The 17,220-nt window shown below is 34.1% G+C and overlaps 2 protein-coding genes across 3 annotated transcripts; one reads left to right on the forward strand and one right to left on the reverse strand.

Moving 5' to 3' along the window:
* Window positions 1–2,598: 2,598 nt before the first annotated feature.
* Window positions 2,599–8,309, forward strand: LOC136210758 (tyrosine-sulfated glycopeptide receptor 1-like). The gene is made up of 2 exons (XM_066002155.1): window positions 2,599–3,000; window positions 4,345–8,309. The coding sequence occupies exon 2, from the start codon at window positions 4,803–4,805 to the stop codon at window positions 8,094–8,096; it is 3,294 nt and encodes a 1,097-aa protein (XP_065858227.1). The 5' UTR covers window positions 2,599–3,000; window positions 4,345–4,802; the 3' UTR covers window positions 8,097–8,309.
* A 2,879-nt stretch (window positions 8,310–11,188) lies between these two features.
* LOC136210759 (tetraspanin-10) lies at window positions 11,189–15,603 on the reverse strand. Of its 2 annotated transcripts, none has more exons than XM_066002156.1 (12): window positions 15,482–15,603; window positions 15,100–15,265; window positions 13,309–13,421; window positions 13,183–13,237; window positions 13,041–13,096; window positions 12,615–12,662; window positions 12,474–12,522; window positions 12,306–12,389; window positions 12,156–12,223; window positions 11,920–12,045; window positions 11,744–11,819; window positions 11,189–11,493 (listed from the first exon to the last, which is right to left on the reverse strand). In XM_066002156.1, the coding sequence occupies exons 2-12, from the start codon at window positions 15,151–15,153 to the stop codon at window positions 11,407–11,409; spliced, it is 816 nt and encodes a 271-aa protein (XP_065858228.1). In that variant the 5' UTR covers window positions 15,154–15,265; window positions 15,482–15,603; the 3' UTR covers window positions 11,189–11,406. The 2 variants fall into 2 exon arrangements, with proteins under 2 accessions (XP_065858228.1, XP_065858229.1); XM_066002157.1 differs by having other exon boundaries at window positions 15,100–15,207; window positions 15,482–15,595.
* Window positions 15,604–17,220: the final 1,617 nt, after the last annotated feature.

Genomic DNA, 17,220 nt, shown 5'->3' on the forward strand with positions numbered 1-17,220 from the left:
GGAACATATACTAAAAAAGAATGCAAATTTACAAAATCTTTATTTTAGTCATTTTGAAAAAAAACAAATAAAAAAGAAAACATGGATAAGGTAGCGAGAGGTATGGAACCTGGATAACGACAGAAATGGAATTACATCTCTGAAAAATGAAATTATAACAACTATTGTTTAATAAAAAGAAAACAACAACACAATTGAGAACAAAAATAACTACAACATATGAAACACTTTTGTGTTTTCCGGTTTTAGTTGTTCATTCATCTTCTATTTCTGTCGGATTTCTTCAATTGAAGCTATCAGTTTGGAAAAAAAAAGACAAAAAAAAAGAAAACATGGATAAGATATCGAGAGGTATAGAACCTAGGTAACAACAGAAATGAATCTGAAAGATGAAACTATAACAACTATTGTTTAATAAAAATAAAACAACAACATAATTGAGAACAAAATAACTACAACATATGAAAAAAAATCGAATATTTACCTTCAGAAATATAATACTATCTATTGTGACCAATGAATATAATGGTGGAATACTATCTATCATGCTTTATATAGAAGTTTATTTGTGACTTTTGGATTTTCTTTGCTTTGTGTTTTTTCATCTTCCCGTAACTCTTGCTTTCTTTTATTATTTTAATTAATAGGCTAGTAATTATTTAATATATTATAAATATAAATTTGTTATATTTTAATTAATTAAATATTTATTTTTAATTAATTAAATATTTTTAATCTGATTTTTTACTACGTTGACAACTCATCAAAAAGACCTCTAAAACATTTCTTCTCATTTCTCTCTGCTTCCGTAATTATATATAGTATAGATAAGTGCATGCATCAAATATTATAGAAGCTAAAAGAGCACTGGTATATTAAGCAGCGCGCGGCATAATATACAAGAAAAACAATTGGCTCAGTGGTAAGCAATGTGGAGTGTAAATGAAGAGGTCATGGTTTGATGAACCCCACCTGCAGCAGCTTTTTTTAAAAAATTTTCCTACTCAAAACGACGTAGTTTTGAGTGTTCTCACCATAAGGAAGTGTGCTCACCTAAAAAAGGGTTCTCAAAAGAGTCATCTCCTATATATATATATATATATATATATATATATATATTTGTGATTCTTTTTAGAGTTATTAGGTTAAGTCTGTTTTATTCTTTCTTTATGACATTCAATCTAAATTTAATCTTTTTTCTTTTGAAGAAATAAACTTAATCTTATTATTTGTAGTTCTACTGTGTTAAATGTGAATGACAATGATGAAAATTTTTATATTAAAAAATAGTGAACCAGAAAGTGGAGATCCTTGCGGAGCTGGAAAAATATTTCCCCTTTAGATTTCATGGACGAAGTTGAGAAATACTTGATAGATCGAGGAGCGGAAATGTGAAATCTATTCACATCCTGCTTATAGGGTCTCATTTTCCTACTCAAAACGACGTAGTTTTGAGTGTTCTCACCATAAGGAAGTGTGCTCACCTAAAAAAGGGTTCTTACAAGAGCCCTCTCATATATATATATATATATATATATATATATAGGAGAGGGCTATTGTGATTCTTTTTAGAGTTATTAGGTTAAGTCTGGTTTATTCTTTCTTTATGACATTCAATCTAAATTTAATCTTTTTTCTTTTGAAGAAATAAACTTAATCTTATTATTTGTAGTTCTACTGTGTTAAATGTGAATGACAATGATGAAAACTTTTATATTAAAAAAATAGTGAATCAGAAAGTGGAGATCCCTGCGGAGTTGGAAAAATATTTCCCCTTTAGATTTCATGGACGAAGTTAAGAAATACTTGATAGATCGAGGAGCGGAAATGTGAAATCTATTCCCACCCTGCTCATAGGGTCTCATTTTCCTACTCAAAACGACGTAGTTTTGAGTGTTCTCACCATAAGGAAGTGTGCTCACCTAAAAAAGGGTTCTCACAAGAGCCCTCTCCTATATATATATATATATATATATATATATTTGTGATTCTTTTTAGAGTTATTAGGTTAAGTCTGGTTTATTCTTTCTTTATGACATTCAATCTAAATTTAATCTTTTTTCTTTTGAAGAAATAAACTTAATCTTATTATTTGTAGTTCTACTGTGTTAAATGTGAATGACAATGATGAAAACTTTTATATTAAAAAAATAGTGAACCAGAAAGTGGAGATCCCTGCGAAGCTGGAAAAATATTTCCCCTTTAGATTTCATGGACGAAGTTAAGAAATACTTGATAGATCGAGGAGTGGAAATGTGAAATGTATTCCCACCCTGCTCATAGGGTCTCATTTACATCCTTGACACATTCCTTAAATATATCAATATCTGTTAAAAACATTTAATTGCACCATTTGACAAATATCATGACTGCAATTATATCATTTATACATAAATTAACTCTCCAAAAAAATTCGAGATTATCCACTATATTTTTTTTTAAATTATTTATATAAAAACTTTAAATTTATTCCCAAATCTAAGGGTGAATGAATAAATTCTACATGCTTATTAAAATGTACGTGATTGTGTAATTAAGTTAATTCGAGCTACGCTGGTAATGGTCGGCCCATCTAATTCAGACCAAACAAAATCCAATTGAGGCCCAATTTCTAGTCCTATTCTTCTCTTTGGCTGTCACTTTCCGTTCTCTCATTCAACAATGGCGATCTCTTCACTCCGTTTCCTGTTATCTTCACCGGAAACCAAAATTCGTAGTCAAATGTCTATTTTCCGGGAGGAGACTTATCTTCTCATTCCTTCAGTTTTAGTTTCTCTGACCTATCCTTTCAATTCAAAGTAAAAAGAATCCAATGCTCCTCTCCGTCGCTTGGGAATTTCGTGAAGGTTATCTTTACTCTTTAGTAGGCGGAGACCAGTTCTTGAGGAAAGTATCAGGCAACGGTGGTCGCCGGCGAAAACCTCGGGGCGATGGAGTTCAACAGTTTCAAAAACGACGCCGTAGAGTGGACCTATAAGATCAAGAAGGTGGTTGACACTTGTAAGTTGTAAATAAACCTTTTCTGATTTTCTTTCTTAAATAATTGATTTGCACTACTTTTCAATATATGCGTCTGATTATAATAACCCTATAATCTCAATGCTTTGTCGTTATCTCTCACATGAATGATCCAGCTTCACCCTCTATCTTTTATTATTTATAAACAAGAATAAAATCCCCAAATGACCATTTTGGGCTTGTAATTTCTCTTCCTTATAGCATCTAACTGCAGGAATAAACTGTAACAAAGTTGGGTATACAGGATCCGTTTTGTTTCCGAATTTTACCAAACATTAAGCAATTTCAGCATTAAAAACTAAAAAACAGTTCCGAAAAATGTAACAGACGGACATGTGACCAGATGTTAGCTGACCATTGAGCAGTAGAAGCAAATATGATTGTTGATGAATGGGAGGACTCTTATGCAATACTACACACTGGTCCACTAATTTTTGTCTGCCACTTGCAAAGATACAATCTTTACCTATCATACCAGTCTTGTCTGGACACCCATTTTAAAATTGAGGAAATAAAATCTTAAACATTATATTTATTTAGAAGTAAGTACTGATGATATGATAGAACTCAGCAGCTGCGTCCACCACACAAAATGTCACTAAAACTGATAGTCAACATAGTCATTAAAGAACTCAAAAACATGATGGAATATTCCATTATGCAATGAAAGTTGAGAAATTTTAGCTACATCTTTTAGAATAGTTTAATATTCAAGGGAAAGATGAAATTAGGCTTAGATAAAGTGATTCCTCTTAATCTTCTAATCCTAAATTATTATATAATTTATGGATGATAGAAGGATTACAGTATATATTCTTTCAGATTTGGCCACTAAAGAAGTTAATCAGTTCCAAACTGATATGATACCTTTAGATAATTTACATCCATGACCCTCAATTTTGTTCCTACTTTTATTATAGTCTCTAAACTTTGCACATAACGATCTCTTTTAACATTAATCAAGAGGACTAAAGTAATAGAGGTAAAGCTGATAGAAATTATATTCTAAATGACTTTAATTCTTGAACTTTTTTTTGGTTTTGATAAGATTTAATGTTGTTTAGTTATGAGTGAGAAAACTCTAAAAGTGATTTATTAAATCGAAAACAGTTATTCCATGGAAGATGTGGTTATAAACTATTTTAATTCTTTAATTTTATGTTAGTAGGTAGCAAAGTTAAACTACTTTTGTGAAGGGTTTTGAAGGTAAGGGACCATACAAAAAGTAAGGCCTAAGTTGAGGGACCATGGATGTAATTTATGCAATTAAGATCTACACTTAAAGTTAAGCCTTTACTTAGTTTATAAAAATGGATTATGCTGTAGGTTATGGTGATCAATCAATCAATCATCATCGAAGAAAAAGTCCACCACCACCTCCACCTCTTCCTCCACCATCAGCACCACCAGCACAACCACCAGTAATCCCAACCTTACTACGAGCCGGCCCAAAAGTAAACGCTTATGAGATTATAATATTATTGGTGATGTGCCTTGCTTTAAAAAGAATAGTTTTTTCATTAGTATTTTTTAGTATTGTTGTCTAGTGTTTATTATAATATCAATTAGCAACGTCATGCCCCCACACAAATTGTCTCCATTCATTCTCTCACTCATTTCCATTTTGCCTTTGTTTTTGGTCAATGGGGGTTTCACTACTATCTTCAAATCTCCGTTATTCTACAAGAGAAGAGATAATCATGTATTTGGTCTCCTTTTTTTCCTCCCCCTCCTCCTCCTCCTCTACTTCTTCTTCTTCCTCTTAATTTTAATTGTCCCAAATTATGGGGACGATGGTGATTGATGTTAAGGCTTGCAACTTTGTTGGTTTTGCTTGCTTGGGTTGTCCTCCAATAGTATTCAGACCAAGAGAATCAAGAGGATCTTCTTCTTCTTCTTCTTCTTCAGTCATGGTCTTGTTTGTTCTGGTATTAATACCATTTCTATTTCTGCCTTGTTGCCATGTGGAAGCTGCTTGCAATCAAGTTGATCATGATTCTCTTTTACCTTTCTTCTCTAATATCTCATCTTCTCCTCCTTTAGATTGGTCTCCTTCAATTGATTGTTGCCTTTGGGAAGGTGTGAAATGTGGTCAAATTAATGATAGAGTCACTCATCTATGGCTACCCTTTAGAGGTCTTAGTGGAATCTTATCCCCTTCTATTGCTAATCTCGCCCAACTTTCTCAACTCAATCTCTCACATAATAGACTCTTTGGTTCTCTTCCAGATGGATTCTTCTCTTCTCTTGATAATCTCCAAATTCTTGATCTCAGAAACAATCTTTTAAATGGGGAAATACCATTTTCTGTTGATAATAATAATACTAACATGGCTATTCAGATACTTGACTTGTCTAGTAACCGTTTCAGTGGGGTAATTCCATCCAATTCAATTCTCCAAGTTTCCAGGAACTTGAGCATCTTCAATGTTAGCAACAATAGCTTCACAGGCCTAATTCCATCCAATATTTGTACTGTTTCATTCATCTCGTTAACCGTGCTTGACTTCTCTTACAATGATTTCAGTGGAAGTATTCCTTCTGGGATTGGGAAATGTTCAAAACTTAGGATTTTCTCTGCAGGTTTTAATAATCTGTCTGGTACAATCCCTGGTGATATTTATGGGGCAATCTTGCTGGAACAGCTCTCCTTACCTCTCAATAATCTCTCCGGCGACATCGATGATTCGTTAGTTAATCTCATTAATCTCAGGGTTCTTGACCTCTTTTCGAATCAATTGATTGGTTCAATACCTAGAGATATTGGGAAGCTGTCTGAATTGGAGCAGTTGCAGCTTCACATCAACAATCTCACAGGTACTCTTCCCCAATCACTGATGAATTGCACTAAACTTGTCACATTGAATTTGCGGGTGAACTTGTTGCAAGGGAAGTTAGAGGACTTCGATTTTTCAAATTTTGTTCAACTTAGAATCCTTGATCTTGGTAATAATAAGTTCACAGGTAATTTGCCAAGAACCCTCTATGCCTGTAAATCACTAAAAGCAGTTAGACTTGCCTATAACCAGTTGGAGGGACAAATTTCACCCGAGATACAAGCACTAGAGTCTCTGTCTTTCTTATCAGTTTCTTCGAACAACTTAACGAACCTTACTGGGGCTATCCAAATAATGATGGGTTGCAAGAACCTTACTACTCTTATTCTCTCAATCAATTTCATGAACGAAACGATACCAGATGAAGGCATAATCAATTCAAATGGATTCCAGAATCTCCAGGTTTTGAGTTTAGGTGCTTCCGGACTCTCTGGTCAAGTACCCTCCTGGCTAGCTAACCTCAACAACCTGGAGGTCTTGGACCTGTCTGTCAATCGAATCACAGGAGTGATTCCAAGCTGGTTGGGTAGTCTACGGAGCCTTTTCTACATAGACTTGTCTGGTAACCTCCTTTCTGGAGGATTTCCTAGAGAGCTTGCTGAATTGCAAACACTTGCATCAAATGGCACAAGTGAACTAGTTGGCCGGAGTTACCTTCCGTTGCCCGTGTTTGCACAGCCCAATAATGCTACATATCAACAGTACAACCAGCTTTCAAATCTGCCACCAGCTATATACTTGCTAAACAACCATCTTAGTGGTGGTATCCCTAAAGAGATTGGGCAACTAAAGTTTGTTCATGTGCTTGATTTGAGCAACAACAACTTTTCTGGTTCCATTCCTGATCAAATATCAAGTCTCACCAATTTAGAGAAACTTGATCTCTCTGGAAACCAGTTATCAGGGGAAATTCCTGCATCACTCAGAGGTCTTCATTTCTTATCGTCGTTCAGTGTCAGCAATAACAACCTTCGAGGACCAATACCGACTGGAGGTCAGTTTGATACTTTTCCTGTCACAAGCTTCACAGGGAATCCAGGGTTGTGTGGTTCGATTTTACAGCGTTCTTGCTCAAATACACCTGTACCTATCTATCCTGGTGCAACTCACAAAAGCAGTACAAATGCAAAAGTTGTTGTTGGAGTTGTGTTAGGGACTTGTTTTGGGACTGGTTTAGTGATTGCTGTTTTAGCTCTTTGGATATTGTCCAAGAGAAGGATTATTCCCGGAGGGGACTCGGACAATATAGAGATGGATACACTTTCTAGCAACTCTGGATTGCCTTATGTGACTGACAAGGATACGAGTTTGGTTATATTGTTCCCGAACAATACCTATGAGCTTAAGGATATGACTATAGCTGAGCTCTTGAAAGCCACTGACAACTTCAATCAGGCCAACATCATCGGCTGTGGGGGGTTCGGTTTGGTTTACAAAGCGACACTGGCAAATGGCACAATGCTGGCTATCAAGAAACTCTCAGGAGAAATGGGTTTCATGGAAAGGGAATTCAAAGCAGAGGTAGAGGCTTTGTCGACAGCACAACACGAGAACTTGGTTTCGTTGCAAGGCTATTGCGTGTACGAGGGCTTCAGGCTGCTGATATATTCCTACATGGAGAATGGAAGTCTGGATTACTGGTTACACGAAAAAGCGGATGGTCCATCCCAATTAGATTGGCCAACTCGACTGAACATCTTAAGAGGAGCAAGCTGTGGTCTTGCTTACATGCACCAAATATGCGAGCCGCACATTGTGCACCGTGACATCAAGTCAAGCAACATCCTCCTCGACGAAAAATTCGAAGCACACGTAGCAGATTTCGGATTGTCTAGATTGATTCTTCCATATGAAACACACGTTACAACAGAACTTGTTGGCACTCTTGGGTACATTCCTCCAGAATACGGACAAGCATGGGTAGCCACGTTGAGAGGAGACATGTACAGCTTCGGGGTTGTTATGCTCGAGATGCTTACCGGGAAGAGACCTGTAGAGGTATTCAGACCGAAAATGTCGAGAGAATTGGTTGGATGGGTGCAGCAAATGAGGAAAGATGGGAAACAAGATCAAATCTTTGATCCACTTTTGAGAGGAAAAGGTTTTGATGATGAGATGATTCAAGTGCTAGATGTTGCCTGTTTGTGTGTGAATCAGAACCCTTTCAAGAGGCCAACGATCAAAGATGTCGTCGACTGGTTGAAGAACGTAGGCTCTGACAGAAATGAAAATAAAGGGTAAGGGAAAATAAAATAAATACCCTTTTGCACATAGTATGAATTTACAGGTATATATATGTATATGGATATATACTTGTACAGAATATGGTTAATTGTAAGAATTTTCACTTCATTTTGCTGGTGTAAATGAGAATTTTACAATATCTTACTGGTCTGAAATTTTAGAAACAACAGAACCTGTGTTTTCAGCATAGTAATAACTATCAAACCCAGTTACAATTTACAATAGTGGAATCTAGCAGAGTTGAAAGATACATGTTTTAATTTTGATCTTCGTTGCAGTTAAAATATAATAAAAGCATCCATGACTCAATTTTGTGGGTGAAAAGAAATTGGGGGTAGAAGTTGGTAGATGAAAGAAAACAAGTACTAATTAGTTAAAAATGATCTTGACTTTTGAAGAATAAGAAATAGAAACAAGGGGGAAAGAAAATAATGTTTTAAGGATAATCTTGATTTGAATTTTTTTTCAATTTATGTCTTGTTCAATGGACATGTATATGTAGTAGATAAAGGGTGCAGGAAAAAAAGCCTCCATTGTTCATTTCTATTTTTTGGAAAAAAATTACTTCCTAAAGTAGTCAAATACGCATAGAAAAATAGTAGTACGATTTAATTTTTAATAGGTTCTTTCAAACTCGATTTTCTCATCTCCCATTTTGTGATTTTCAGCATTAGAATCGCCAAATCAATCTTCTCCTCTCCCAAACTCGACAGAAAAGTTAAATAATGGTCAAATCCATAATAAAATCAATGATTAAGGACTCAATATGGAAAAATAATTGATCATGCACTTGATCTAAAGTTCAGAAGCTTAATTATACTTTTTGCCTATATGAAGGTGTGTTGCACATGTCTAGAAAATGTCAAATGAATTGACATGTAAGCGATACATCGGATTTAAACTGACATGTAAAAAAAAGTTAATTTTTTCACCGTAAAAACACTAACTTTATGAATTATGTAATATCATGTAAGCAATGAATGTCAAAAATTCTTGTCAAGTAACATTAGATTATTGGATTTCAGAGTGAAAAAGAGTAGTTAACCCTTTTGTTTTTTCTACGTATCAATCCAAGTCCGACATGTCCTTTAAGTGTCAATTCGGTTAACTTTTGCAAGATGTTTGTAACACACCTTTTGCATACAGTTTATTTCTTTTCATCTAATCGACTACATTTTAAACAAATTGAAAAAACTATCAAGATATTTTAAGCAAGTTGAGAGAATTATTGGTATGCTTTGAAAGTGTATATCGTAAATCAAACTTTTTTAACAAGTTGAGGCATCGAAACTGAATTACAGGCCAAATATCCATATATATATAAAGTAAGGTAAATTACATAATAGTAAGGATTGATAAATTATTTACAAGTATCTCAAACTATATAAATTTGATAAACATGTATAAAAAAACATTTTGATCTATATATTTATAGAATATGCATATGACAGATTTATTATTATTAGTCCAATGATTAATTATGAATCACCATAAAGTTGACTTGTCCATCTATACACTAAACTACAAGTCATTAAATAGACACCTGAGATGTAAATAATAAAATCAATTATTTTTCTTTCTCTTTTTAATGAATTATTAAAATTGCTCAGTCTTTCCTGTTTCCTTAACTTATTTCTTTCTTGTCTTCTTCCTCTAATAAGTATCTTTTCTCAGATTCAACAACACCTTCTCCAAAAACATTGACACAATATTATTCATTTGGTAGCTGAGAAAAATGGAAAACATTAATAGCAGGTCAACCAGAAACAGGCAAGTTCTCTATTTCATGTTTCACGTTAACTTTCGAAACCTCGTTTTTATCCTGACTGTTAAAAGTGATATATTTATTACCTGAACCTTTTTTAAAATGCTTTGTTGGTTCTTTGAACTTACTTAAGTACATAAGGTAATAAGTTATTTTAAGCGAACAAATAAAACATTTATAAAAGTATATAAGAGTTGACTTTCGATACGCCAAAATAAGTTGATTTAAGATGTTAAGTTATTTACAGGGTTGCAGTTGTTAGTGGTGCTAACAAAGGAATTGGAATAGAAATATGTTATCAGTTAGCATTAAAAGGAATTTCAGTGATATTATAAGCTAGAGATGAAAAGAAAGGCTTAGTAGCTACTACAAAACTTCAAGATTTTGGATTCTGTAATGTGGTTTTTCATCAACTTGATGTCACTGATCCAGCTAGTATTGCTTCACTGGCAACTTTCATTGAAGCTAACTATGCCAAACTTGATATCCTGGTCAGTATTCATTAGAAAGCTCACCTAAAATATGATTAATTGGATTCACTTATAACCCTGCACTTTTGTCTCATCAAAACTAAATGAAATATACTTGTTTTCAGGTAAATAATGCAGGTGTTATTGGAACATTCATAGACTGGAAAGTTGAAAAATCACCGATAAACTTCTATTTTGATCAGTAATTTTCGATGAATTTGCCGATAAAATCACTTGAAAGTTGAAAAAATTGAACTAGGTGCTACATACAATTCCACATTATACTTGAACCCCTCAGTAGAGAAATGCACACAAGAATTCTGCAGATAACAGATGAGAATGTCTTTAAACCAGCTACTTTGGAACCAAACAAGTAACCAAAGCACTTCTTCGACTCTCTGACTCACGGAGAGTAGTCAATCTATCTTCTTTTTATGGACAACTAAAGGTACTAACAATCACTGATTCAGGCAAAATGTTGAATCTTTTGTGTTTCGTTTCTTTTCAGTTTATAAAAAATGAGAAGACTAAACTGCTACTGCAAAGAGTCTAACAATGAAAAAACTAGATGAAATTGTGCAATGCTTCATAAAGGATTTCAAGGACAAGTTGCTTGAAAATGGCTGGCCTCTTACCGTGTCTGCCTATAAAGTATCCAAAGCTGCCATCAATGCATATACCAGACTCCTAGCAAGTAAGTTCCCTAGCTTCCGAGTAAACTGCCTTCATCCGGGGCTGGTCAAGACAGACATGACTGGCAACAATGGCTCGTTGACACCTGATAATGGTCCTTTAGGCCGATACTTCGATGAGATGGATGTTTCCAGCTTTTGATGCTACATAATTCCTAAGTATCATTTAATGAATATGTTTCAAATAGATACCGAATGATGTTATAAATTACATATTTCCTTCAGTGTTAGAAGAACAAACATTTTTACATATTGTACACAATGCTCACATAGAGAACGCCACGAGCCACATCTTCTGTCGATTGCAGAACACATTTGCTATTCTCTCTCTCCATTCAGCTAACAATGATTAAACCATCAATACTGGAATCAGAATTCTGCTAACGACGAAAAACTTCTTTTCGAGCATTAGAGGTACTTGCAGCAGCATTTCGTCTTGCACAGCATCCCACAAAATAAACCATTGACTGGCATTTAGAGCAGGCCAGGAGAAAAAAGAAAGGGGTCAAAATAAAGATCATAGCCGAAATTACTGTAAGAACAGAACTACGTTAGGCGTTATTTATGCAGAGAAACTAAAGCATTTCAATCAGATAAGCAACAATAAATCTGGCAATTGCTGCATCAGATCTTACATAAAATGAAAGCCTTTTTTAGTTGTACAACACCACAAACTTGAATGGAATTTGACAGCAGTTGATGAAAGGACCGACTTACCAAGACCACGAATAAAATCACATTAAAGATTGCAACTACTCTCCACTCGGTTTTCATGTATTGTGCAACCCCGGCCCTAATAACACGATTAAAAGAGGCAAAAGGTAGATTTTTTTAATATAGCGAAAAAATTGGTGGAAGTAAAAGTGAAAAGAGAATTGCATAGTTATACTTACTTGCAGGAATCACAATTGTAGCATCTGATAGTCCGAGAATTTTTGTAAAGTTTGCAGTCTTTGTTGGAGCTAATTGGGTGGAAGCTCAAATCATAGTAAGAAGCATTTGCAGCAGGATAGCCACACCTGTGAAGTTGAAAACAAAGTAAAATTAATGAACTAGTAGTTATATGAACTTAATGAAGTATATCAGCTCGAAGAAAAGCAATGAAGGAACGCAGATTTGATCATCTTACTCAGATGGTGGTCGGCAGCAACCAGCTTCTATAGGATTCAGTTGTGCTGACTTGTACTCCTTACGAGTCTGCAATCAACAAGTGGAACCATCGTAATCGACATTTCTGTATTTGGAAATCAATCAGTTATATTAGTAAAGACGAACGGACCTTGTACTTCTTGGAGAGATTATTGCAGTCCTCAGACTTCACAAGACAGCTCTTTAAGCGCTTCCAATTTTGGGTGTTGTTCAGCTGAAGTACAACATGTAAATTCTACTTTAAACAACTGTGAACAGCGAAAGACTACGCAGAGTTGATATCGTAAACATCTGATACCTGTTTGAGAAACCATGAGCTGTAATCCTGAAGTTGATACTCCTTGTACCTGGCAAGACGAGATCGAATTAGTCAACTCTGCGTACCAGTCACCGTGCAACGTGCAAGAAGTCTGCTTTATTTTTATTTATCTTTCCTTACCTCAACCCCTGGACCCTGTGACCGGATCCATTGTTTGTTACGATAAACCTGTAACATAGTAGAAAACAAATTGCATAAATGACTTAATGCAAGTTCAAAATAAGAAGAAACGGGCAAAAATCTAAGGACATACTCCTTAAACATCTCGAAACGCAATGTTTATATTACATTCTTCTGTTACTAACAAAGTATATTACTCTAAGTGCAGCATTATCCTGATAAACACAACTGATCTTTCATCCGAAAGGCTCAGCCCAATCTCTACAAAAAGATCACCCGAATGTACCACTCTCGGATAGATTGGGACACAATTGTTCAGAGAAAGACAACATTGTGTTGACAAAATAATGATCAAATCTACGAATCCAACCACTAACTAAGGAAGTATAGCAATTTTGAAAATGTTGAGATGACCGAAATACTTACGCTAATACTGTGAAAACCAGAATTGCCACCAAAATTATGCAGAGCAAAATCAGATACTGTAAGTGCGACGTCAAGGGTCATCTACTAATATGATGAACAAATGAAAACTTGCATAAATACCACAACTTTATTGCAAGGATACAATCCACAACAGTATAGAGTTGTTCTTCAATGCACCCAAAAAACCAATGATGGATCTGAAAAAACAAGGGCTTAACAACAAGAAGAAAAATGGCAAAACAGTGCATATAAGAGAAAGCAAACTTACATTATAAATATGGAAGCTCCAAGGCCTAGAACAGGGAGAGTCAAAGACTTTCTGCAGCTGTCATGATGTGTGCTCATCCATACCCCATAAATTATGATAGCTATACCTAAAAGCTACACAGTAAAGCATCAAGTAAGCATAAACAGGCAATGCTGTAAAAAAGCCATCACATTTACTTTACTTTGAAACTTAAATATGTTGGGCTTTGGAGACTAATAGATAGGCCCAACTTCAGCGATCCAACTTTATAATCCGTATCTCGAAAATTATAGTAAAATATCCTGGCTTGGTAGTGCCCTCAGACGTAGTCATTCAAATTGAGTGGCGAACTGGGTAAACAATTCTTATGTGTTTGTTTGTGTTTCGTTTATCGTAATTGCATTAGTTCCTCGTAAAATATTGCTAAGCATCAAAGCTTTCTAGCTCCGGAGATTTGGCTTTGGCTAGCTAGCTGTAGACCTGAAAATTCTGAGGGAATTACATCCATGTCCACTCAATTTTACCCTTACCAACATGATAGCTACTCAACTTCAGGATATAAAAGTCACTCAACATTGCCCTTTACTAACATAAAAGTCACTCAACTTCAGGACCTCAAACGACAGTTGACGGCTCAAAATGGAAAAGTGCAAGAATTGAAGTTGTTTAATACCACATTTCATATGTCTTCCATTTTTCAAATCATCATTTTCGGAGATTTCTCTCTAAACAAACAAAATCTAAACAACCTCAAAATTGAAAAGTTAAAGAACTAAAATTGGTTAGTATATCATTTTCCATCAGCTCTGCAATGGATGGTTAAGTGTTATTGGAGTTGTCAAAGGTCAACGAACTTTTATGCTATTAAATGTCAAATTGAGTGATTTTTATGTTTGGTTTTAAAGTTGAGTGCCAATCATGTTAATAAGTGTAAAATTGAGTGGTCATGGGTTTATTTTACTGTGAAAATTCACTCTGAACTTAGCCGGTACAAAGCTATAAGATAGCACCCAATTTTTCCAATTTGTCAGTTCGATCTATGATTTATCATTCATGGACGTTGAACTCACTTCCTTTTTTCTTTGTGAGTTTCGGGAATATCCCCATTCATAGGTCTGAAATCCATATCTATGAATTGAAAGGTCCGAATCTGATAATTTGAAATAGGCTTAATATATAATTTGCACTTGTCCAAAAGACTTGATTAGCTACTTGAACTTTTAAAGTGTCCGATAGCCCTTCAACTTACTTTTTAAGGCGTGTTGCATGCGACTTGAAAAAGTAAAACAACTCGTTAAGGGGCCAATCAAGCAGCATGTAACAAAGCTTCCGCATAGAGTTTACTTGCTACCGACTGATTAATTGACTGCATTTTAAACAAGCTAAACAGTCTATCAGGACATTTGAATGGGCTATCAGAATATTTGAAGTCCAGAAAGCAAATTAAGCTTTTTAACAAGTTCGGTGCCAATGATGTATTAAGCCTTTGAAATATAACATTTAGCTGGGTTAGACAATGTGGCTAGGTTAATTGGAAGCAAACCAATTATTATAAAGAGAACCCAAAAATGAATTACCATTATGAAAGAAAACAAAAAGAAAAAGTGCATAAATTAAACACTAAATTGCAGAAAGGAACGAACTTTACTACAAGATCTTCCAGAAAATGGAGGAATTGTTTTAGTTCCTAGTAACAGAAATGAATGAACCCATTGAAATATCAACAAACAACTCAGAAAGTAAGAAAATACCATTCAAAATTGCTCAATAAATGAAGCTGAAAAGCCTAAATAAGGAGAGAAAAAAGCATACCATAGTAAGGAAGTTGATCCATCTGATGACAAAGTTGCTGATACCTGCACCCATTTCAGGGTATAAGTTCTGTATACCCTGAAATTACAGATTTTGATTTATCTTTTTCTGTGGAGAAGTAGAGGTTCCTTGTGAGTAGCTATTTGAAGTGACACTTGCACTTGCACTAAAAGCAAAGGGAAAAATATGAAAAGCAAGAGAAAGTGTGGTTTTTGGAAGAGATAATGGAAGGAGAGAGAGGGTATTTTGGTCAAGAAAAAAAAGAACAGCTTTCAGTTGCACATGGATCTTGTTTGTTTGTCTTTGTTTAATGCAAGAAATTCATATAAAAGAAAGAAAGCAGCAAATCTATAAAACACAATCTAAGTTGGGAGAAATTTACTTGTTTTTGGTAGTCAATGCACAGTCTTGACTATGGTCGTTTCCTTCAACAGCCGCATTACTTGTTCTTGCTTTTTCTTTTCAACTCTTTTTTAACAAGTTAGCTTCTTCTTTTTAAACATAAAGTAAGAGATAAAAGGGTATCTCTACTAGTATGGAAATTCAATTTTGAGATTTTTTAAAAATTTAATGGCAATGTGACTTCACTTTATTTATTTTTATATATATAACAGTGACAGAGCCAGAAATTTACACTTCATGAGCTAATTTTAGTTGTACAGTTGAGGTATAGAAAAAAAGTTTAGCTTCCAGAACGTTAAAACATCGTCGTTTTGATGTGTTGACTAAAAGTGAAAATATGCATCTTAAACAATCTCATCTACTTTAAAATATTGGAAAACTACTATATAAAACATATATAAACTAATATTAGGGGAGCTAGAACGGACAAAACCACTGCTTAAGGGTGGAACTAGTGGCCGGAGGAGCTCCAACCCTGGGCGGAGCCAACCCAGAGCCCGAGGGCTTTGGCTTCACCTTGAGTAATAGTGTTTCCGCCCGTGCAGTCCCTTTAATGTTGGTTTATGTTTACACTTTGTAGTATTATTTTAGGAGCTTTGGCTCCACCGTAAGTAATAGTGATTCTGCTCTTGTAGTTCCCTTAATGTTGGTTTATGTTTATACTTTGTAGTATTATTTTATGAGGTGTTTGGTTGCTTCTTTTAGTGCTCATGTTTGTCTTTTCACGTCAAAATATAGAGTTTCATGTGTTTGGTTAAGGAGCTAATGTTTTTCCTTTTACATTTTGAAAAAGCATCATTTTCCAACAGCAAACAATAGATAAAACAAACGGATTCTTAATATTTCAAAATGGGTGAGATGATTTAAAATGTGTCTCCTAATGTAAGAGGTCGTGGATTCTAGTCCTATGAATTTTATTTTATTTTATAAAACTTTATTTGAATTTTAATTTCCAAAAAAATATGTAACTTACTTGGTAGGTATTTTAAACTTATTTTTGCCATATCTATTTTTTTCATAAAAAAAATTGTTTTTTTAATTTTAAGATTCAAATTTCTGAATTAAATTTTAATTTATGATAATTATAAAAAATATAACTAAAAATAAAAATAAAATATTATATTTGTTTTCATGAAACAAACTGTAACTAAAAATATTATTTTTTACATTGGACACTTTTAATTTTTTAGTCAACGTATCATAACGATAAAATTTGAGCGTATTGAAGGTTAAATTTTTTTTATCTAGCCCTAATAGGTTATACTTTTGAAAATTATTCCCAATCATAGGATTAAAATTAGACCCTCTAGCTGTGAATTTATGGGTCCACTGATATATAATGAAGAAGAAATTACGCAAGAAATCACTTTTGATTATTAATTTACAGTTAAATATCCCATGAATTAACTTTTATCATCACTGTTGTATTTTTTATTTGAAATATCAAATCTCATTAAAGTAATTATGGTTTTGTCAAATTACAGTTAATATAATTAAAATTACTTAATTTATTTTACAAATTCATAATTCCTTTTTCTCAGTTTCTTTTCCATTTCTATCATTTATGTTCTCCTTTTTTTTGGACAAGAATTTATGTTCTCCTTTTCATACTTTTATTGTTAATTAAGGAATTCATTTGTAACTTCTGATATGGGTTTCTTTCATTTTTCTTTTGTTTTCTTGCCTTCTGTCATTGAAATGGATTACTAAAAGATAAAA

This window comes from Euphorbia lathyris, chromosome 1 (genome assembly GCF_963576675.1).
Source record: "Euphorbia lathyris chromosome 1, ddEupLath1.1, whole genome shotgun sequence".
Classification (NCBI taxonomy): Eukaryota; Viridiplantae; Streptophyta; class Magnoliopsida; order Malpighiales; family Euphorbiaceae; genus Euphorbia; species Euphorbia lathyris.